This window comes from Thamnophis sirtalis, unplaced genomic scaffold (genome assembly GCF_051295495.1).
Source record: "Thamnophis sirtalis isolate CommonGarterSnake01/CBP01778 unplaced genomic scaffold, rThaSir2_p1.2 scaffold_4, whole genome shotgun sequence".
Taxonomy (NCBI): Eukaryota; Metazoa; Chordata; class Lepidosauria; order Squamata; family Natricidae; genus Thamnophis; species Thamnophis sirtalis.
In genome coordinates this window covers 122,757,286-122,780,073 of record NW_028261384.1, presented here as the reverse complement: position 1 = coordinate 122,780,073, position 22,788 = coordinate 122,757,286, and the positions used below count along the sequence as shown (strand labels likewise).

General features: G+C 44.1%; 2 protein-coding genes across 2 annotated transcripts in view; one reads left to right on the top strand and one right to left on the bottom strand.

The window, feature by feature from the left end:
- The window catches only part of LOC106545083 (integrin alpha-X), a 50,988-nt gene extending 36,748 nt beyond the window's left edge, over positions 1-14,240 (top strand). Inside the window, exons 22-30 of the mRNA XM_087714685.1 lie at positions 717-796; positions 2,197-2,280; positions 2,498-2,576; positions 5,790-5,897; positions 7,939-8,022; positions 9,314-9,427; positions 10,953-11,045; positions 11,514-11,624; positions 13,977-14,240. Of these exons, the coding sequence (XP_087570811.1) occupies positions 717-796; positions 2,197-2,280; positions 2,498-2,576; positions 5,790-5,897; positions 7,939-8,022; positions 9,314-9,427; positions 10,953-11,045; positions 11,514-11,624; positions 13,977-14,084 (861 nt within the window). The 3' untranslated portion in view covers positions 14,085-14,240. The remainder of the gene's footprint in view (positions 1-716; positions 797-2,196; positions 2,281-2,497; positions 2,577-5,789; positions 5,898-7,938; positions 8,023-9,313; positions 9,428-10,952; positions 11,046-11,513; positions 11,625-13,976) is intronic.
- A 3,142-nt stretch (positions 14,241-17,382) lies between these two features.
- On the bottom strand, positions 17,383-21,404 carry COX6A2 (cytochrome c oxidase subunit 6A2). Its single transcript, XM_014061844.2, has 3 exons — positions 21,174-21,404; positions 19,087-19,229; positions 17,383-17,603 (listed from the first exon to the last, which is right to left on the bottom strand). Exons 1-3 carry the CDS (start codon positions 21,259-21,261, stop codon positions 17,508-17,510), a joined length of 327 nt encoding a protein of 108 aa, XP_013917319.1. The 5' UTR covers positions 21,262-21,404; the 3' UTR covers positions 17,383-17,507.
- Positions 21,405-22,788: the final 1,384 nt, after the last annotated feature.

The following is a 22,788-nucleotide window of genomic DNA, read 5'->3' as shown; positions in this document are numbered from 1 at the left end:
ATGTCCATCGCTTGTTCTCAAAAAATCACAAAATAGTATTAAGATAGAATGTCTTGCTCCTGATCTAGTTGGGAGTTCAAAGAATTACTTCGCAATAAATAATTGTGTACAAATTTGACTCTAAAATTTCTGTTGCACAAAGGTCACTCCGATGTCCCACCCTCCCACCCCCAAATTGTGGGGATTGTAGCTCTTTGACAGAGCTGCGACAATGGCTGAGAAACTTCCAGTTTCTCATGGCCAAACTTTCTGTTTATTAATGAAGTATAAAACTGAATTGAATGTACCGTATTTTTAGGATTTTAAGATGCACCTAACTATAAGACACACCTTCATTTACAACCACAAAAGGGTTTTGGCCTCTGTGTGCCCCATTTTTGAACCTTTTAGGGGCCTTTTTTCAGCCCTTTTCCAGCCTTTTTTCTACCCATTTTTGAGGCTTTTCTTTTGGCCTGTTTTTGAGGCTTTTTTTGGCCTGTTTTTTAGGCTTTGGGGGCATTTTTGAGGCTTTTTCGGCCTGTTTTTTTGGGAGGGGAGAGGCCCAAAAAAAAGGCTGGGAGGATGGGCGGGGTTTTGGCAATATTCGATCTATAAGACGCACAGAAATTTTCACCCCCTTTTGGGAGACAAAAAAGTGCATCTTATAGTCAGAAAATGGTATAATGCAGCTCTGCTTTAAGTATTCCTCTCCTTCTTTTGTGTCTCCTTTGGTCCAGGTGATCTTCATTGTCAATTTTTTTGTTTCCCAAGATGCAAATCTAGGAAGTAAGGTGCAGATCAGTACCACAGCTACCAGGTAAAACTTCCCAGGACTAAAATTGCAATAGCAATGGCACTTAGACATATATATCCGCTTCACAATTCTTTACAGCCGTCTCTAAGCGGTTTACAGAGTCAGCATATTGCCCCCAACAATGTAGGCCCTCATTTTACCAACCTTGGAAAGGGTGGAAGGCTGAGTCAATCTTGAACCTTGTGAGGTTCGAACTGCCAAATTGCAGGCAGCTGGCGGTCTGCAGAAGTAGCCTGCAGTACTGCACTCTAACCACTGGGCCACTACGGCTCTTGCAAACATTCTCCTATGTAAAGCAGATTAGCTGTCATGATGTCTACAGTTGTTTTTCCACTAATAATTTACAGTGCTTCCTCAAGTGATCCCACAAGTGTTGTGCTCCACAAAGCATAATAACAATAGCATTAGGAGCCTTGATGGATTCACAGCATAAAGTAATCTAGTTCAATATTTTATGTTGCACAGGAATCAAGTGAATATATTTAAAAAATTCATAACCTAGACTGAAAACTGAATTTCACCAACTTTTAGACCTCAGGGACCACTAAATCCATAGTTTTGAATCCCACGGACCACTAACATGAATTTTTTAAAAAAGATATATAGTATTTAGTGCAATATTTAAAAATACAAATAATTTTTCTGCGGATCACCAAAATTTTCTCATGGACCACCAGGGGTTCATGGATCACCAGTTGGTGACCACTGATCTATACCCAACCGATGGCAACAATCTCCATGGCCAGGAGCCGGCAAACTTAAACACTCAAAGAGCCATTTGGACCTGTTTCCCACAGAAAAGAAAACATCGGGAGGCATAAAGGTCCTAACCGGAAGCCCCCTGTTCAATTCTGGAGCTGACCGGAGGTTCGGTTCCCCCCCACCATAGAGTCTCTTCCTAGTACAGCACCTTTTTTCCTCTATCTGTCCCAGCTGAAAGCCCTATCAATTGTGGAGCTGACTGAAAAACCCACCCTTTACCATAGAGTCTTCTCTTGGCACACTGTACTTCTCCCCCACCCAAACTGGAAGCTTCTCTCAAAATTGTGGCACTGACTGGCAGCACAAAGCTGAAGCAGAGGGATGAAAGAGCCACATGCAGCTCCAGAGCTGCAGGTTGCTGACCCCTATCCATGGCCATGACTAACATAAATCCCTTTGACCTCAAGCCTTGATCTGCCTTTAAATATAGCAACAACTGGAAACATCCTGTTGTGCAAATGTTCCTTAAATAAATTCAGCTTCATTGATAACGAGTTTCTCGCTTTGATATCAGATGATATTGAATGTGATGTGACGGGGGGGGGGAGGGGGGAACAGCACAGCATTTAGTAGCTGCAATTAAGAGAGGTGCAGGTCGGCTGTGTTTGCAGCTCTGCCCATTTTTCCTTGTATCCCTACAGTGAAAATACGGTCGCTGTCACGAAGGACACGTTTCATCAAATGGAGCTGCCCGTCAAGTATGCAATCTACGTTTTCATCAATAGGTAAGTGGCTGCAAGCATTTGAGAAGAAGGCCTCCCCCTACTTAACCATCTCTCAAGAAGTTGCTGTGAAGTGTTAGATCGTTTCACAGCCATCCATTTTTCTTGGTTTACATTGCTAAAGAATGAATGGAACACAACTGTAATCTTCATTAACTCAAAATTCTGGTCAATTGCATAATATATATTTTTTTCTTAATCTTTCATCGTGTTTTTCCAGCTTGGATGAATCAACCAAGTATGTTGATTTTTCTGCCGGACAGGAAGATGAAATTCGGACTGTGGAACATCGATACGAGGTGAAAAGGATGTGGTTTGCTTTGTGGCCAAGAACTAAGAATAGAGAGAGAGGCCTATTTATTAAGATGGAGAAAGTGTTTCTTTAGAATGGAGCAAGTTTACATAGCGATGGATGCTTTGAGAAGCATTTGCAAGAAGGAAAAGGTATCTAGAACTACGGAGATGTTTCCTGACAGTAAATACAACTAAGCAATGGAAGGTTTGCCTCCAGAACTTGTGGGTGTTTCATCAATGGAGGTTTTCAAGAAGAGATTTGGCAGCTATTTGTCCAGAATGGTAATAGGGTCTCTTGCTTGAGCAGGGGGTTGGACTAGAAGAGTCCAAGAGTCCAAAGTCCCTCCCAACTCTGTTAGTCTGTAAAAATGTACTTTATGTCCACTACTCAGAAATAGCCACTTACCAGATTTCTCCACCACTGAGTGCTCTCCAATAGTAGGATCCTACCAGTTTAACAACCAGTTCAGTGATTGCATGCATTGTGCACCCATGCACCTGATGAATGTTCAGCATAGATTAACTCACCTTCAGACCAAGTAAACAACACTCCAAACAAGAAAATGCCAAAGAGCCATGAGTAAACAGCCCAACCAAGGGATCTCTAAGACTTCTCCCACCCACCCACCCACCCACTCAGGCAGACAAGACACTAGCATATAAACTGACAGTGAACACTCTTTACTAGCACTGATTGATGTTACCTAGTTAGGGTAATGAAATGTCTGCAAGAAAACAAGCAAGCTCAGAGAGCACCCAGGACCCCTCATGTCAACCCCGAGCTACAAATATTCTCCTTTATTATCTCTGCAGAATATCTGGTAAGGACAAGTTGGGCAATAAGCCCAGCCCCAAACAAGGCTGCCTGCCAAGCCCCACTCATTCCCTCCATTTTTTCTAGCGCACTCCAAAGATACAAAGAGGGGAGGGTGGGAAAACCACTATGCCAAGCGAGGCTGGAATGGAGCATCCTGGGAGGGAGCAAGGGTGCCTCAGACCAGGCACTCAGAAAGCCCTCCTCTCTGATCCCAGAGACCAGAATAACTCGTGACCCGTCAAAACCGCGGTCCACAAAAGCGTGCTCGACGAAAGCGTGCATTTGACGTCATCACAGCGCGACGAAAAAAATTAAAAATTGAAATAAAAATAAAATTAAAGCAAGCCGATTCACATAAAGGTAAGGGTTAGGGTTAGGTTTAGGGTTAGGTTTGGGGGGGTTAGGGTAAGGTTTTCGCTTTATTTTTACATTTATCGATCACAGCGCGATGTTTTCGTCGCGCTGTGATGACATCACGTACGCGCTTTCGTCGAACGCGATTTTGCCATCCGCGGTTTTGTGGTGGAACCGAATAACTTGTATAGATAGTTCTCAACTTACCATAGTTCATTAAGTGACCGTTCAAGTTTACAATGGCACTAAAAAGTGACTTATTACCTTTTCCCACACTTAAGACCATTGCAAATGATCACACGGTCATAATTCAGACCCTTGACAATTGACGTGTATTTATGATGGTTGCAATGTCCCAAGATCATGTGATCCAGTGGTAGGATCCAAAAGTTTTCACTACTGGTGTGGTGGGTCTGGCTAGGGTGGGGGGGGCATGTGACTGAATGGGCATGGCCAACTTGACATCACTCATGCTCACACCCACTCAGTCACATGGTCCCCCCACATAGCCACGCACACAGGAAAAGGTAAGAAAAGTTTTAGGATTTTTTGCTATCTACCACCACCCTCTCTTCACCGGTCACCCACATTTCCCCTCTCCCCCCCCCTCTCCATCGCCTCTTGGGTTACTTACCTTCTGCGGCAGGTGGTCCAGAGTCTGGAAGGCAAGTTGACCGGAGTTTTCAATGGCCCCACCAGTCAGCCGATGTTGCTGGAAAGTGGCTGGCTGGCAAAGAAGCCTTCCAGCTGCTGCCTCTTTGAGAGCCACTTTGCAAAGCAGTTCTCAAAGAGGAGGAGGCTGGCCACAGGCTGCTGAAAAGTCCTCCATTCCGCAAAAAAGCTGCTGCCGTCACCACCATGCTCTTTGTGCATGCGTATCCCATTGTGTGGCCCGACAAAACCGTGCTCGTCAAAATAGCGGCGACAAAACCGCGTCGCTAAAGCCGCGACGTCATCACCACGGCGACAACAGCGCGGCGACAGAAGGGCACTTTAAAAAAGCACGGCTACAGAAAGCCGATTTAAATTAAGGTAAGGGTTAGGATTAGGTTTAGGGGTTTGGTTTAGGGTTAGGTTTAGGGTTAGATTTAGGGTTAGGTTTAGGGTTAGGTTTAGGGTTAGGTTAGAGTTAGGTTTAGGGTTAGGTTTAGAGTTAGGTTTAGGGTTAGGTTTAGGGTTAGGTTTAGGGTTAGGTTTAGGGTTAGGTTTAGGGTTAGGGTGCTGAGTGCTTCAGAAGGCGCGGATTTGCCCTCCGTGCTTATGTCGGCGCGCTAGGGTTGCCTTTTTCCTTAGCGCTTCGGATGGCGCGGATTTGCCCTCTGCGCTTAAGTCGGCGCGGATAAGGGCTTCGCGGTTTTGTCGGTGAACCATCCCATTGCCTTGCAAGCCCACAAAAACATAGATAATGGGAATCGCATGCACAAAGAACATGGTGGCGACGGCAACAGTTTTTTCACTGACTGAAGGACTTTTCAGCGGCTTGCGACCAGCTGCTGCCTCTTTGAGAGCCGGTATGTAAAGCATCAGTCGAGCGAGGAGCGACTGGGCGGGCAGGGTGAGCAACTGGTGACAGGGGGCCCAGTTTGGGGGTGTGGCCAGCCGCCATAACTACCAGTTCACTGAAAATTTCCACCACCGGTTCAGGTGAATCAGTGCGAACCGGCTGAATACCACCTCTGATGCGATCCCCTTTTGTGACCTTCTGACAAGCCAAGGCAATGCGGAAGCCAAATTCACTGAACAACTGTATTACTAACTTAACAACTGCAGTAATTCACTTAACAACTGTGACAAGCAAGGTAGTAAAATGGGAGAAAATTCATTTACAACTGTCTCAGCCACAGAAATTTTGGGCTCAGTTGTGGTCATAAGTGAAGGACTACCTGTACTGGAGGTGGAGTCATGGAAACATGAATAAAGAATTTTAAGTGCACAATTGTAGTTCCCATGTCTACATTACAAGGGAGACCCATCCCTATAAAAGCAAAGTATTGACCTGTGCTAAAAGTCTATGCATTTTCTTATGCAGAGTTTTCTTCCAATTTAGCTGAAGAACACGTATCATCGGAATGCTTCTGTTTCAGTAACATTTCATATTCCTCTGTCGCTGAATGGAATTCAGATTTGGAACCCAGTCTTCGACTTCCCTAAAGAGGTATATTTCCTCTGGAGCTGTGTAGATGAGAATATAAGTGCTTCTCCTGGATTAATGGGGTTCCACCACAAAACCGCGGTAGACTAAAGCGCAGTGACAAAACCGCACCGTCAAAACCGTGCGACAACAGCGCGCCGACAACTGCGTGCCGACAGAAGCGCGCTGTAACAGAACCCTAAAAATAACCCTAAACCTAACCCTAAACCTAACCCTAAACCTAACCCTAAACCTAACCCTAAACCTTACCTTAAGTTAAATCGCACTTCTGTCGGCGCGCTGTTGTCGGCGCGCTGTTGTTGGCGCGCTGTTGTCGGCGCGCTGTTGTCGGTGCGCTTTTGACATTGCGGTTTTAGCGCCGCGGTGTTGTTGGCGCGCTTTTGACGTTCACGGTTATGTGGTGCCATGATTAATGGAACTAAGATAATACTGATGTAGCAAAGTTGTAAAGTGAGAAATTTGTCCACTAATTACCAGATTGCACAATAAAAGGTTGAGTGGGGAACTCAAGTTAAACGGAAGAAAAGCATGAAGGGAGGTTTAGGCATATCTGAAATCTTATTTTGATGCTTATTTGTCCAAAAACATTCAGGTTATTTGAATGCTTTCGGCCAAATAGATATAAATAGGTGGGTATGAATTGAACAGAGATAAATGATGGTGAACCTTTTCGGCATCAAGTGCCCAAACTAGAATATGCACTCCAAAGCAGCAGAAATCCGAAGACCAGGTGGCTGGTACGCATGTACACTGGCTAACTGGTCTTTGGGTTTCCGGTGCTCCGGCACGCACGAGGACCAGCTGTCCAGCATGCATTCACATGCCGGAAGCCAGAAGAGCAGCTAGTGATTGCACACATGCCTACAGAGAGGGCTCTGGGTGCCACTTCTGGCATGCGTGGCATAGATTTGCCATCATGGACCTAGTCAACCTTTGCCAGCTCCCCAGCAGTACCCAAATGGCCATTCCTGGAAATAAATCAATAAATTACCTGGTTGATTATTCTGCTCCCAGAAGAGAATTGTTCTTCAGAAATCTTAACTTACCATCAAAATAGGAGAGATACTTTAAAAGCAAGGCTTTTTGTTCCCTCCCTTCATTAATTCTCAGTGTAATTAAGAGACTTATATAAGATACCTACTGGATGCGCTCTATACATTGATTCAATATCCCCCACTTAACTAAGACCTGGGCATTTACAGCCCTTGGATCACATCCAGTCCTTTGGATGTCCCTGTCCGGCCTGCATGAGGTCAATTGGAAATTAGAAATCAAATGTAAATTTGAGCCGAGGTGGCGCAGTGGTTAAATGCAGCACTGCAGGCTACTTCAGCTGACTGCAGTTCTGCAGTTCGGCTGTTCAAATCTCACCGGCTCAGGGTTGACTCAGCCTTCCATCCTTCCGAGGTGGGTAAAATGAGGACCCGGATTGTTGTTGGGGGCAATATGCTGACTCTGTAAACCGCTTAGAGAGGGCCGAAAGCCCTATGAAGCGGTATATAAATCTAACTGCTATTGCTATTGCTATTGTTGCGCCTAATCAAAACCATAACCTGTTTCCTGAAAATAAGACTTCCCCGGATAATAAACCCAATCGGGCTTTTGAGTGCATGTGCTAAAATAAGCCCTCCTTGAAACTATTGCAACACAGCAGCAGCCATGAGGTGACCAGGCTCACCACCTCCTGCACCTCAAAAATAATAAGACCTCCCCAAAAATACGGCCAAATGCTTATTTCAGGGGTCAAAAGAAAACAAGACCCTGTCTTATTTTGGGGAAAACACGGTATAACCCGCCTCCTTTTATAAAGTGATCAAATTAATACTGAGCAGAATTAAGTTCAGCCTATTGGTTCAGCCCTCCATAACGGTTCCAGTTTCTCATGTGGCTCCTCGGGGAAATTACCCCAGCTTTAAAGGGTTCAGTGTTGAAAAGATAAACAATGTAAGATTAAAGGTCTCCCGCGACTTATTCTTCAAGCTCAGAAGTAGGGCACTTAAAATTCCTACTGACTTTCAGATTGTTCCTTTCTTTCGTCCATCAGTTCCCCCAGATCATTTGTGCGCCTGAAACAATTACTCCAGGATCCAAGGACTTTGTGAAGCAACTAAGCGAACAGCCTGTTTTGGTGAGTACAGGCCGTTTTAACAGCATTATGGGCCCCCGGGCAAAACAGCGTACTGCAGACTCTATGACAACTACTCACAGGAATAAAAAATGTAAATGGTTGATAAAATTAAACATACATTTGCATGTTAGTATTACTGTATTTTTTGGAGTATAAGATGCACCTTTTCTCCTCCCAAAAGAGGGTGAAAATTTGGGTGTGTCATACACTGAATGACACCAATCGGGCTCTGTCGACCCTTGGGACTGGCGTCCCCTTGGGTATATCCAGCCGAAACAGCTTCCATGGATCGCCGTATCCATTCCAAACAGCCTGGTCCGACCTGGAAACGGCCAAAAGGAGGTGTTCGTCATATAATAGCGACTGGCTGCACCACCTGACAACCCTAGCCCAGGACCGAAAACAGTGGCGTCAAATTTCCATGGAAGTCGCCTATACTCACGATGGGTGAAGAGGCGTCAACAGAACAACAACAACAGAACAGAACACTGAATGAAGCCCCCCACACACCATAGGCCAAAAATGTGAGGCATAGAGATAGTGATGGTCTGTGGCAATCCCTGCAGCCTGAAACAGCTGATTGGGGGTATTCCGGCTGTCCGATCCACCGGCCAATCAGCTGTGCTGAATCTGGCTGCAATAAGTGCTGACGTTCACCTGGCTGGTTAGAGTTTGCAGCAGCAATCACATTCAGAAAGCACAGTAACAGATTCAGCAGGATTCAAAATAATAATAATAATATACAATACATTACCAAAAGGTAGCAGTAAAACACAAGCAGTTTCACTTTCAGTTCTCGGCTAAGCCAGGCTCCTTCCTGTCTCCTTCTTGCTCACACAGCAAATTTCAGAGTCCAAATAACCCTCTGGCTGACTTAGTTGTATGCCTATTCATTGGCTGACCTTGTTACCATGTGTCAGCTGAATATCATGGATGCTGGTAGGCACAGGCAGAATTTTTTTTCTTCTTATTTTCCTCCCCAGAAACTAAGGTGTGTCTTATACTCCAGAGCGTCTTATACTCTGAAAAATACGTTAATTTAAAAATGCAGTTAAATGTAATAAATATGTTGCTGTATTTATGTGATACAAGGTGCTTTGAAGGGTTAACATACACAGATTAGGTTGGGGTCCCCTATGCTCATGGGGCCCACGGGCAAGTGCCCACCAGACCCATGTGTTAAAGCAGCCCTGGGGTAACCTCATGGGCTGCCCATATGGTCACAGGAAATCTGTACACAGTCTCAACATTCCTACAATCAGACTTGACAATGTTCTTCTGTGTCTTCCAGAACTGCTCTGTAGCCACCTGTAAAACAATCATTTGCAATGTTTCATCCTTGGAGCGCCATCAACCTATTGAGTTCAAGATCAAGGGGAACATTGGCTTAAAGTGGCTTTCACAGGTATGGAGGCATCTGCTGAGGTTTTATTGGGTTAAAAAGCAGGACAGGAAAATGCCTTTTGTGGTATAATAGTAATACTCCATCACGCATATAGAAAAGCATTTACATTTTAAGCAGGGGTGGGCTTCAAAAATTTTAGAAAAGAGTTCTCCGCCCGGTTGCTGGGTGGGCATGGCCATGGTGGGCATGGCCTAGTCGGCTTTCTGCACCATAGTGGGGTGTGTGTGTTTCCCTCCCGAGGCTCCAGATGCTTTCCTCGAGCCTCTGGGAGGGCGAAAGCAGCTTCCTCAGGCTCCAAAGGCCCTCTGGCCCTTCCTGAACGTCCGGTAGACCCATTTTTCACCCTCCCCAAGCCTCCGTATGGGCCCTGCATTTACCTGCATCCAAAACGGGCCACATGGGGACTTCTGGGAGGGGAGGAGTGGGTGGGGCGGGGCCAGCCACGAGTGGGATTTGGGGATTCTCTGAACTGCACAGAATCTTAGTTAGAGGTTCCTCCGAACCCTTGCGAACCCCCAGCAGCCCAACCCTGATTTTAGGGTAGGAGCATAATGCTGATTTCAGGCCAAAAGCCCCTGCATATGGAATAGCTCTGTGATATAAAACGGTGAAAGCTATCCCACAGTTATTATCACTTTCAAAAAATGATAATTCATAAGATTCTTTCATGTATATTTTGTTGCTGGGTGGGATTTGGCAATGAAGATAGGCCAATGGCCACTGGCATGTCTGTGTCCATGAATAACATTTCCATAAACACCAGTACAAATAGTCCTCATCTTACAACAGTTTGTTTAATGACTGTTCAAAGTTACAACAGCACTGAGAAAAGTGAGTGATGACCATTTCTTTTACATCTATGACCCTTTCACCATCCCCATGGTCATGTGATCCAAATTCAGACACTTGGCAACTGACTCATATTCAGGGATGGGTTCCAGCAGGCACTACTGCTAGTTTGCTCGTGGGCGCATGTGCATGCACGGATTTGATGTGTGCTGTTCGCGCATGCGCAGTGCAATAAAAATTGTTCTGCGCATGCACAGAAATAAAAAACAAGATGGCGGCACCTAACTGGAGAACTAGTTTGGGCGTGTGTAGCAGGCGCTGGGTGCTGCCAGTTCTAGTGACCCAGGCCGCCAAACCACTGCCAGTTCGACCGAATCGGTCCAAGCCGGTAGGAAGCCACCACTGCTCTTATTTATGACCGTGGCAGTGTCCCAGAGTCACGTGATCTCTTTTTTCAACAGTCTGACCAGCAGCATCAACAGGGAAGCCAGATTCACTTAACAACCATGTTGCTGATTTAACAACTGCAGTGATTCACTTAATGAGCGTGGCAAGAAAGGTCGTAAAATGGGGCAAAATTCACTTAACAAATGTCTCGCTTAGCAACAGAAATTTTGGGCTCAGTGATGGTTGGAAGGCAAGGACTACCCGTAACTCTTATGCTTCCTTCCCTTGGTGCCAACCTTTCAAGCAACCAGCTTCGCCACCACTGAGATTATCCCATATCTTCTTTCAGACCAAGCAGAAGAAGGTGACTTTAGGAAGCTCCGCCCAAGTTTCCTATGACGAGAGCAAATACAAGCAGAAAGAAGGATTCGTGTGGGTCCAGGTAATGATTCCTCTCCTTCAAGGTATAACTCAGTGGTGGGTTCCTTTCCCCATCACTACTGATACGCTGCTCACGAGGTTGGGCATCCTGTTTGTGCGCACGCGCTCCGCATGCATGCACACTCCACTGCCCCTGCGACACCCAGCTGCTTCTCGGTGGCCACGCAGGTGCCACACGCTGTGCGCGCATGCGTAATTGGCCAGTTGCTTTAAAAACAGATATAGAACCACGGGCGGGCAAGTGGGCCAAACTGGCCACCGTACACCTGTACGCTGTCATCTGCTGCTGGCTACTATGGGTACGGCTGTACCAGGCCGTACTAGCCAGAACCCACCAGTGGTATAACTGCAGTAAAGATTGTAATCAGAACTTCTGGCTCCCTTGGAAGATACACGTTGGTGGGTACGGAGCTGTGATGAAAGAATTCTGGCTCTTCCCTTGTATGATCCAATCCTTCCCCTCCTCTAGGCAGCGACCATTGTGGAATTCCTGGAGCCCTACAACTACCTGCCCATCATTATTGGCAGCTCTGTGGGTGGTCTGGTACTCCTTGTTTTGATTATTGCAGGTCTGTATAAGGTAAGTCTTGAGAGAGAAAATGGCCTACAATGAACATTTTAATAGTCAGCTTCCATCCTAGTTTTTTTCCCCCCAATTTTTTAAATTTAATTTTAGTGCAAATAATCTATCTTTCATTAAACAGTGTGTTGTGCAATAACAGTTAACATTTAAAATCATATTCATTATTTAATCTATTCTTAGCTTAATACCAACACATTGAATATCTGATACTTGACATCCTCTTCTTAATTTGTTTAACTCTATTAACTATTTTCTATATTTTACTCATCTACTTTTATTTTAATTTTTATATTTATCCTCTAATCATCGATAAAATGTTTTCCATATCGCATAATAACTAGTTTGTTCTTTCTCTTTAATTGCCAGTGTTAATCTATTCATTTCTGCCCATTCTGATATTTTCCTTACCATATTCTCCTCTGTAGGAATCTCTTCACTTTTCCAGCTTTGTGCAAATACAATTCTATCTGCAGTTATTACATGATTAATCAAATATATATTTTCTTTACTATAAGTTTCTGGTAAGACCCACAACAGGAGCTTCCACCCTAGTTATGTATCAGCCTTCCCTGGTAGATGAGACAGGAAACATGAGCCGATGAAATAATTCTACTTTATTGTAAGACTACATTGGCAGAAGATTGCAAGTTTGGGTACAAATCTCCCACTGTCTGTTTTTGCAGGCTGAGAAGATAGGGAGTAATGAGTTCTTCCTTTGTCCTTATACAACTCCAAGCTATATCATCTCTTATCCAACTGTTGCATAGGCAGCATCTTAACTTTTCTCCCTATCTCCTAAGGTCATTCCCATTAACCTTTATATTATGGGACAACATATTAAATTATTGCTTTTTCTAACCGAAAGTGGTTTTGCTAAAACCAAGGAGGAGAGGTGTCTGAAACAGAGGGGGAAAAAATCTACTAATTAAGTGATTTCCATTATTGTCCATCCTTCAGTCTTATAGTAAACCAATTGACTATGGAGGTTCTCAATCATCTAAGTCATAGTTGAAACAAATGTGCTTTCCAAAAGGAAAAAAAATGGACTTCCTTGATTTTCCCCACTTCAAAACATTTTGCTTCTCCTACAAGAAGTTTCTTCAGTTCGACTGAATGGTGGTGGGGAATGGAAGGATTTATTTATTTTATGGTGTTAGAAGAACATTGACATCCCCTAAACTCTGCTGAAGATGTTATCTAGCCTGGTAACGAAATATTCAGAAACCAACCTACAAGCTGGGAAAACAAACCTTCCCCTCAATCCTTCCATTCCATACCATTCTGTCAGAACTGAAGAAGCTTCTTGGATGACAAGCAGAAGCTGGCAGGAAGAGCCAACACCCTAGAAGATAGGCTCAAGATCCCGATGGATCTTTACAGACTTGAACACTGAGCCCTATCTAACAAATTGAAATTCAATGTAGAGAAAAGTAAAGTCTTGCACTTAGGCAAGAAAAACCAAAATGACACACGTAGACTGGGTGAAACCAGGCTTAATAGGAACGACTGTGAGAGGGATCTTGGAGTCTTAGTGGAAAATCAATTAAATATGAGCCAGCAGTACGAGGAGGCAGCCAAAAAAAAAACCAATGCAATCCTAAATTGCATTAACATAGGAATTTAATCAAAATCAAGTTAGGTATAGCTTAGTAAGACCACACCTAGAATATTGCATCCAGTTTTGGTCACCACACTATAAAAAAGGATGCTGAGACTCTAGAAAAAGTGCAGAGAAGAGCAACTAAGATGAATAAGGGACTGGGGGATAAAACATGCAATGAATGGATGCAGGAACTGGGCATGGCTTGTCTAGTGAAGAGAAGGACCAGGGGAGACATGATAGCACTCCAATATTTGAGGGGCTGCCACAGAGAGAAGGGAGTCAAGCTATTTTCCAAAACACCTGAAAGCTAGAGAATGAATAATGGATGGAAACTGATCAAGAAGAGATTCAACCTAGAAATAAGGAAAAAAATTCTGACAGTGTGAACAATCAACCAATGGAACATAAATTGCCTTCTGAAGTTGTGGGAGCTTCATCATTGGAAGCTTTCAAGAAGAGTCTGGGCTGCCATCTGTCAAAAATGGTGTAGGGTCTCCTGCTTGGGCAGAGGATTGAACTAGATGATTTACAAGGTCCCTTCCAACTCTGTTAATCCGTAAAAAAAATGTTTTCAAGGATAAAAACTAAGGAAGTCCAGTTGCCATTTGGAAAAGCACCTTTGGCAATGAACCAATTGGTTTGTGGATTCCTCTAGATTGGACACCTTTTCAGACTGGGTATCTATCTAATTTGCAACCATTATTGCTCAATGCTCAATAGAATTTTCTTTTCTTTTTTCCTTCCAGCTTGGATTCTTCAAAAGACAGTACAAGCAGATGATAGAGGCAGCAGATAATGAGGTGGCTGAAAGTCCACCAGAAACCAGCCCCCCTTCTGATTCTACCAAAGGATAAATGTCTATGGAGATTCTCAATCATCCAGGTCATGGTTGTCCCAAATGTGCTTTTTCAAAAATACAACTGGACTTTCTTTGGTTTTGCTTGAAGACGTTTCACTTCTCATCCAAGAGGCTACTTCAGTTCCTAATGAATCAGAAATTAAGTAGAATAGAATAGAAAATATGGAATAGAATAAAATAGAATAGAATAGAATAAAGGAATGGATTGGAATAGAATAGAAATCAGAGAGGAAAGGGAGGGAGGGAGGAGAAAAGAGGAGAGGAGAAGACATTAATTGTTCAACAGAGTGTGAACACAGAGCGAGGAGGAACCTACCTTGAGAGACCGCCTCTGCCAATTACCTCCAACAGACCGATTAGATCCCACAGATTAGGCCTCCTCCGAATTCTATCCACTGGCCAATGCCGATTGGCTACCACCCGGAGGAGGGCCTTCTCTGTGGCTGCTCCGGCCCTCTGGAACGAGCTCCCCGTGGAGATTCGGACCCTCACCACCCTCCAGGCTTTCCGCAAAGCTTTAAAAACCTGGCTGTTCCGACAGGCCTGGGGCTGATGAGTTCCTGTCCCCGCTCGAATGGTGTGGCTGTTGATTGTTTTTAAAATTGTGGTGTTGTGTTGTCCGTTGTCTTTCTTTTTTCCTGTTTGTACAACCCCCCCCCCCGACTTGGTTTGTGAGCCGCCCTGAGTCCCTCTGGGAATAGGGCGGCATAGAAATACAATAAAATCAAATCAAATCAATCAAATACCTTGGATGAGAAGCGAAAAGTCTTCAAGCAAAAATGAAGAAAGTCGAGCTGCCTTTTGAAAAAGCACCATTGGGGCTACCAAAGGATAATCAGTGGCACCGAAAAAAGTGACACAAAAATTTTCACACTCACGACCATTGTAGTATCCCCATATTTACATGATCAGAAATCCAGAAACTTGGCAACTCATATTTATGATGATTGCAATACATGCACTTTTTCGGACCTTCTGACAAACCAAATCAATAGGGAAGTCAGATTCACTTAATAACTGTGTTACTAAAATAACAACTGCAGTGACTCACTTAAGGTCATAAAATGGGGCAAAATTCACCTAAGAACTGTCTCACTTAGCAACAGATTGTGGTTGTAAGTCGAAGACTACCTGTACTTAAGGAGCATGTCGATGAAGACTTTCAGTAATTCCAGGTAGAATTGTTTTGAAATTGAATCTGAGCAAAGGGAGTTGTTTTCTTGTTGGTTCAAAATGTTTGCTGTAGTCTCAGCAAATTGGTTAGGGCAACCCCATCTATGTTTTAAGGTAAAGGATTTAGGACCTATAACATCTACTTGCCAGCAACTCTCTGCCTACTCACCCAACAAACCTATCCAGATGAGGTGAGAAAATGAAACCTCCCTGGAGAACATCTATGGCAAGGGTGTCAAAACCAGTGGGCTGATCCGGCCCGTGGGGTGCTTAGATCTGGCCCACAGGGCTGCCCTGGAAATAGTGAAGGACTGGCCTCTGCCAGCAAAAGTGGAGTGCGGGAGGGCCGTGAGCTATCTTTTCACTGGCAGAGGGCTGGAGGAGGCATCGTTTGGCACTCTTCCTGGTCTCGCCTTCTTCTGCTGGAGACAATGGATTTCTGCCGGAGCCACCACAGGTACCCCCAACATGAGTGATGTCAAACTGGCCATGATCACCCTGACCATGACCCCCCCCCCATCCTCCCCAAGGTCAAGCACAACCCTGATGCAGTCCTCAATGAAATTGGGTTTGACACCCCTAATCTATGAGGTTCCCCTAACCCAGGGGTCCCAAAACCCTGGGACCGGCACTAGTCCGTGGCATGCCAGAAATTGGTCCACGTTAATAAGCAAAGCCTTATCGCCAGGATGCTGGCAGCACATGAAATCATACTCCCTCTGGTCCACGGAAAAACCTCTCTCCATGGAACCGGTCCCTGGTGCCCAACAGGTTGAGGGTGGAGGGTGGCACTGTCCTAATCAACTTGCTTAGACCAAAGAAACTACTTGGACAAGCAGTGAAACATTTCAAACCAACAACAACAAATCCAGTTGCCATGACTCAACTTCCAGTATATATATAAGGAGATTTAATAGAAGGATAAATCATGCTAGTAAACACGCCTATTTTGATATTTATGGTCATATTAAGAAGCATCACCCAGCTGCAGGTTCTCAGTGGATGAAAAACATACAAATTAATGAATGAAATACTATATTACTGGTCACATTCCTTTGTAAGCATGTGTTTTGGGAGAAAATAGGCCTATTGCCGCTCAATGGTTGGACAACCGGCATATACATTTCATAAATAAACAAATAAACAATTGTGGATTAGGTTCTGATCCCTTGATCTTGATGAAGAGCAAAATCAAATTTACACTAGAAAGGAGAAACTGCACAGGCAGTCAAAAGCCTGTGTTCATTGGTGCAAGTGACACCTCTGCTTCCCCCCCCCCTCTCACTCTGGGAAAGGACCAGGGATGGGATTCAGACGGTTCAGACCGGTTCAGGTGAACTGGATGCTAATTTTATATCTGATTCGTTGAACCGGTAATTGTAAAGACTGGTTGGCCCCAACCATCCTCCCCTTTCCTCCCAGGAGTCTCCATGTGGCCCGTTTTGGAAGCCAGGCAAGGGCAGGGCCCTCGCGGAGGCTCTGGGAGGGTGAAAAATGGGCCTCCTGGAAGTCAGGAAATCAGCCCATTTCCAGCCTCTGGAGGGCCTCCGGAGCCCAGGGAAAACCATTTTCATCTTCCTGGAGGCTCGAAGAAAGCCTCCAGAGCCTGGGAGGGTAAAAAATGGGCCTCACAGAAATCCCAGAAGTCCGGAAACAGCCCATTTCCGCCTCCTGAGGACCTCCGGAGCCCGGGGGAGGCCCTTTTTGCTCTCCTGGAGATTTGAGGAAAGCCTCTGGAGTCTGGGGAGGGTGAAAACACACACACACCACTGTGGTGCAGGAGGCTGCCCACAATGGCCATGCCCACCCAGCAAACCAGGCAGAGAACCAGTTGCTAAGATTTTTGAATCCCACCCCTGGACAAAACAATGAGCAAATCTCACTTTGCCTCCCTCATGTTAGTCACCTTATCTTATCTTCCTTCATAGTCAAATGAATTAAGTAAAATTGGGCTTTGTAGAATATGGAAACAGAAGGGAAATGGCCTGAAGTTTTCAGTAGCAATTAGGGATTTTGCATCTCCTTGAGCAGAACCTGGATAAGTGTTCTTTTGTACACAAAATCTGGCCATTTGGTAGCACTATCCACAAACTCCTTTGAAATAACATGAATACGCTATGTTCAGTGAAATGCGTTTTATTGACAGACGGACACCTGTCTCAAAGAAGTGTTGAACAGTCATAACTCTTTCTCCTCACTAAGAGAGAGAGGAAGCCAGTAAGCAGAAGAAGAAGTTAAGAGGGTCTCAGTGATGGCTGCCCACATCTTCATAGCCGGTGGGTAGTGGGTTGGTGTGGGGATTGTGAAAGAAAGAGTGATTTCCATCACCCCATGGATAAGCCTAAAATAAATAAGAGAAAAAGGGAATACAGAAAGAAAGCTCTCTGGGGAGGCACATCAGGATAGACCATGGAGAGGAGGTCAGAAAAGTTAAGACGGAAGCCATGATGGGAGCCACACCCCTTTTTAATGTATGCCATGCATGTGATGAATATTCTACAAGGGGGTGTGGCTTCAATTGTGGGCCATGGCCACCATCTTGGTTTTTCTTTATAATCCCTCATGGACATTGTACCACAAATCCACCAATTTGCACTTGCCTCTGGATCTTAATATAGTTATTTCCCCTTATCAACAATTGCTTAAATATCAGTACCTCAATTGAAAACCCATCACAACATAGCAAGCAACTAAATACCGGTAATCCTAGAATTATAGCCAGTGACCATTCGAAGTCACCATAGCACTGAAAAAAGTGACTTATGATCGGTTTTTCACACTTATGACCGTTGCAGCATCCCCATGGTCACAAGATCAAAATTCTGGTGCGTGGCACCTGGCATGTATTTATGACAGTTGTACTGTCCTGGGGTCATGTGACCACCATTTCCAACCTTCCCAACTGGCTTCCGAAAAGCAAAGTCAGTGAGGGAAGCCAGATTTGCTTAATGACCACATGATTCACTTAACAACTTAATGACCACATGATTCACTTAAGGCAAAAAATATGGTTAAATGGGGCGAAACTCACTTAGCTACTGCTTTGTTTATCAGAGGAAATCCTGGGCTCAACTGCGACCGTAAATCAAGAATTACCTGTATATAAAAATTCAGCTCACCCAGAAAAATAAAAGGGCTATTCAGTTAATACCAGGGGTGAAATCCTCCCAGTTCAGCCCAGTTTGACCGAACCATTAGAAATGATTGTCCTTGATTCTGTGAACTGGTAGTTAAAAAAAAAAAAAGCTTCCAAGGATCACATGGCTCAGCTATGAGCCGCACGATCGTTGGAAACTTTTCTTCTGCTTTTTAAAACATATTTTTCCTGTCAGTTTTGGTGAACCGGCAGGAAAAAATGCTTTAAAAAGTTTTTAAAAAAGCTTCTAACAATTGCGCAGCTCACAGCTGATCTGCACGATCACTGAAAGCTTTTTTTCCTCACTTTTTAAAGCACTTTTTTCTTGCCGGTTTGGGCGAATTGGCAGGAAAAAAAATGCTTTAAAAAGTGAAAAATTTGGCCACACCCACCCAATCACATGACCTCCCCACCAAGCCACGCCCACAGAACCAGTGGTGGTGGTGGGATTTAGATTTCATCACTGGTTAATATTATTTAAAAAAATAGTGTCCCTTTTGAGCAGAGCTTCAGAAGATGAAGCTTTAGGGCCAAAAGATTGTCATCATCCTAATTTTAGAGGACTGGATCATTATGGGAGAAGATCTACTCTTGACTGTGCTATTAGCTTCAGAAGGAAGAAGCCCTTCACAAATACAGTTAGAAGGCCTAAACACTTCGATTCCCTCTCCTGCTACATTATTTTTACCTTTGTCCGAATCCTCAGATGGGGATATGGAATGAACTCAGGACGTTCATGGGGGTGATCTCTCTTTTTCAGCTGCACATTCAGCCAGCAGATGCCAACTGAAGGAAGTGCCACCACAAAGCTCAAAATCTTCCATAACCTAGCTGATATGCAAAAGGGAAAGACAAAATAACCAAGGCTGAAGGGCAGAGGACACTAGATGGCTGCTAAGTTGCATTAAAAAATAGGATCTGGGCTTTCTCTGGTTAACAGAGGAGTCTTAATGGGCAGTTAATTAAATATGAGGTAACAGAATGAGGAGGCAGCCAAAATAGCCAATGCAATCCTAAATTACATTATTAACAGAGGGATACAATCGAGATCAAGTGAGGTACTAATACCACTCTATAAAGTCCTAGTAAGACCATACCTAGAATACTGCACCCAGTTTTGGTTACCACACTATAAAAAAGATGTTGAGACTCTAGAAAAAGTGCAGAGAAGAGCATCCAGGATGATTAAGAGACAGGAGGCTAAAACATATGAAGAACAGTTACAGGAACTGGGCATGACTAGTCTAGTGAAGAGAAGGACCAAGGTCAAGGTATTTAATAAAGCACCTAAAGGACAGACAAGGAAACAATGCATGGAAACTGATCAAGGAGAGATTCAACCTAGAAATGAGAAAATTTTTGACAAAATTTTTGAAAAAATCAACCAATGGACTGGACTGCCATCTGTCAGAAATGGTCTAGGGTTGTGATGGCAAACCTATGGCATGCACGCCACAGGTGGCATGCAGAGGCATTGCTCTCTCAGGTCCAGCGTGCATGCACGCACTGGCCAGCTGACTTCAGCCTTCAATTTCGGCCATTTTTCGGAAATGGACTTCCAGTTTGCACATTGGGCCATTTTTCTCCCTCCAGAGGCTTCATGGAATCCTCTGGAAGGACTTGGGGGTTGGGGGGAGGCTGTTTTCGCACTCCCTGGGATTCTAGAAAGCCTAGGAGGGGCAAAAAATGGGTCCATCGCATGCCAAAAGCGGGGGGAAGGCGGGGTTGCGCATGCATGCATTGGGGGGAGTCATGCACATAGAATTATGGGAGTGGGCACACCCGCGCATGACCAACCTCCACTCCCCCTGCTTTTGGCACGCGATGGTAAAAAGGTTAGCTTAGCCATCACTGGTGTGGCGTCCCCTACTTGAGTAGAAGTTGGACTAGATAACCTACAAGGTCCCCTCCAACTCTGTTATTCTGTTATTCTATTATGTTAACAGCCTCCTAGCGTAACTTCAAGTCACTAACATTTTTGATTCTGAGGAAACCAGCAAAGGATATTTTCAAGGTCGCACCTGTTATACCCCCCTCCCACTGTTTTTGTGGGACAATACATTGAAAGCCAAAATGCTTTCTCAGAAGACAAATGCTAGACAAAAGTCATCAATGCTGCATTCCAGCTAATCTTAAAAAGGCCCAAAGATTAGATAGTTAAAATGTATTTCACTAGAAATATTGTTATCGGCACCTATCAACATAATTATTTTATATAGCAGGATTGCAGCTCATTTATTAATAGAAGACATGTTTTCTTCATTTTTCTTTTATGTAGTCATATATTTTCTCCTTTAAATCTTAAAATACATTTAAGTGAAATTAAAGGCAGTGACCTCTGCTTAAGTAAAACGGTGGCAGAAGAGAGGGGAACCAGTTTGGGAAGCAGATGACAAACTCTTATGGGACATAATGGACCAATTCTAAGGAAAATGAAGGATTTTTCAGCATTACTTTAGAAGTGTGTAATGTTTCTCCTTAAATGAAAAGCACTGATGAAACAGGGAGGTGTTCCCAAGAGGTACATAATTTTTCTATTACTATTATGTTGTACATCATGGCACAACACAAGTACAGTAACAAACAAATCTCATTTTGATTGATGTTTGTGGGAAATTCAACCTCCAGCCAGGTATCAAGGTATCTTTAAATATCAGATCTCTCTAGTTTATCTTCCCACCCCATTCTTCTTCCTTGATTCTGTTATTCCCAGGTATTGTTGGAGTTAACATAACAGTAGTAGTCTACTAAATAGTAGTTACTAAGTTCACTTACCACTAGATCCTTCTCCATGGCCAGCTGCTGCTGCAGCAAAATTCCTTGCCTGAGCCACCTGTTGAGCAATTCTCCACCTGGGAATCATTCCGGAAACTCAAGGACTTTTGTATGGCAGATCTAATGGAGACCTTGAGTTCTTCCCTGTGGCTGGTCACTGTCTTTGCTGGGTCAAGGCCTTTCTTTCCAACTGCTCTTTCACTCACACGTCTCCCTCCTCCTTGGGCCTGACGGTTGTGTTCATCTGACCCCATTTGGCCAATGAAGTTGAGGCAGAAACCCAACCCAGCTTGGAGCTTCTATCGCAAGGCTGTCACCCAACCCAGGACGAAGAGCCAACTTCTCACTTAGATTGGCATGAGACCCGGGAACTAACAATCCTCCCTTCCCTACAGTGGATTTCAGGGTCTATTTATAAACCAAGCAGAAAGCAAATGCAGAATGTCCAGTCTCCAAAACAGATCAGCAGGGGAAGTATTATTAGAGTAAGCGCTTAAAGTGTTCTAGTAGAACATGAGTGAATTTGCCGCCTGTTGCAAGCAAAGACTGATATGTGCTCATTGGAGTTTTATACAGCTAGTCCTCCACTTACAACAAGTCATTTAGTGACTGTTCAAAGTTATAACAGCACCGAATAGAGTGATTTATGACCATTTTGCACAGTTATAACCTTTGCAGCATCCCCATGGTCATGCGATCAAAATTCAGATGCTTGACAAAATGGTTCACATTTATGACAGAATCCCCGGGTCATGTGATTTTACCTTTTGTGATCTTCTGACAAAGAAAGTCAATGGGAAAACCAGATTCACTTAACAACTGGATTACTAACTTAACAACTTCAGTGATTCATTTAACAATCGTGACAAGAAACATCGTACAAATGAGGCAAAACTCGCTTAACAAAGGTCTCACGTAATCACGGAAATTTTGAGCTAAATTGCAGTCGTAAGTCAAGAAGTGTAAGTGTAGGTGGAAAATCGGAAAGCTCTCAGTCCAGCTGGCTGGAGAATTCTGGGAGCTCAAGTCTAGATATCTTTAAGCTGCCAAGATTAAGAAACACTGTTCCAGGTGGCTGATTTCGCAGGCAGCATTTGGATTGATAATTCTGGGTATGAATGAATGTGGTGTGAATGGTATAAGAACTCCTACCATTGGACTAGAATAGCAATAGCAATAGCAATAGCAGTAGACTTATATACCGCTTCATAGGCCTTTCAGGCCTCTCTAAGCGGTTTACAGAGAGTCAGCATATCGCCCCCAACAATCCGGGTCCTCATTTCACCCACCTCGGAAGGATGGAAGGCTGAGTCAACCTTGAGCCGGTGAGATTAGAACCGCTGAACTGCAGATAACAGTCAGCTGAAGTGGCCTGCAGTACTGCACCCTAACCACTGCGCCACCTCGGCTCCCATGATTGCAAAGGCATGCCCACCAAGCCACGCCCACAGAACGGGTAGGGAGAATTTTTACATTTCACTTAAAACCACTTTGTTGGTGGCCAAATCATTTCCAGAAAATAGCACCATCCAGAATTTGACTAAGTGGTTTTTTTGTTTTTTGTTTTTAAAGAAAAGGTGCTTCTGTCAGCTTTTCCCTATTTTTCTTATTACAA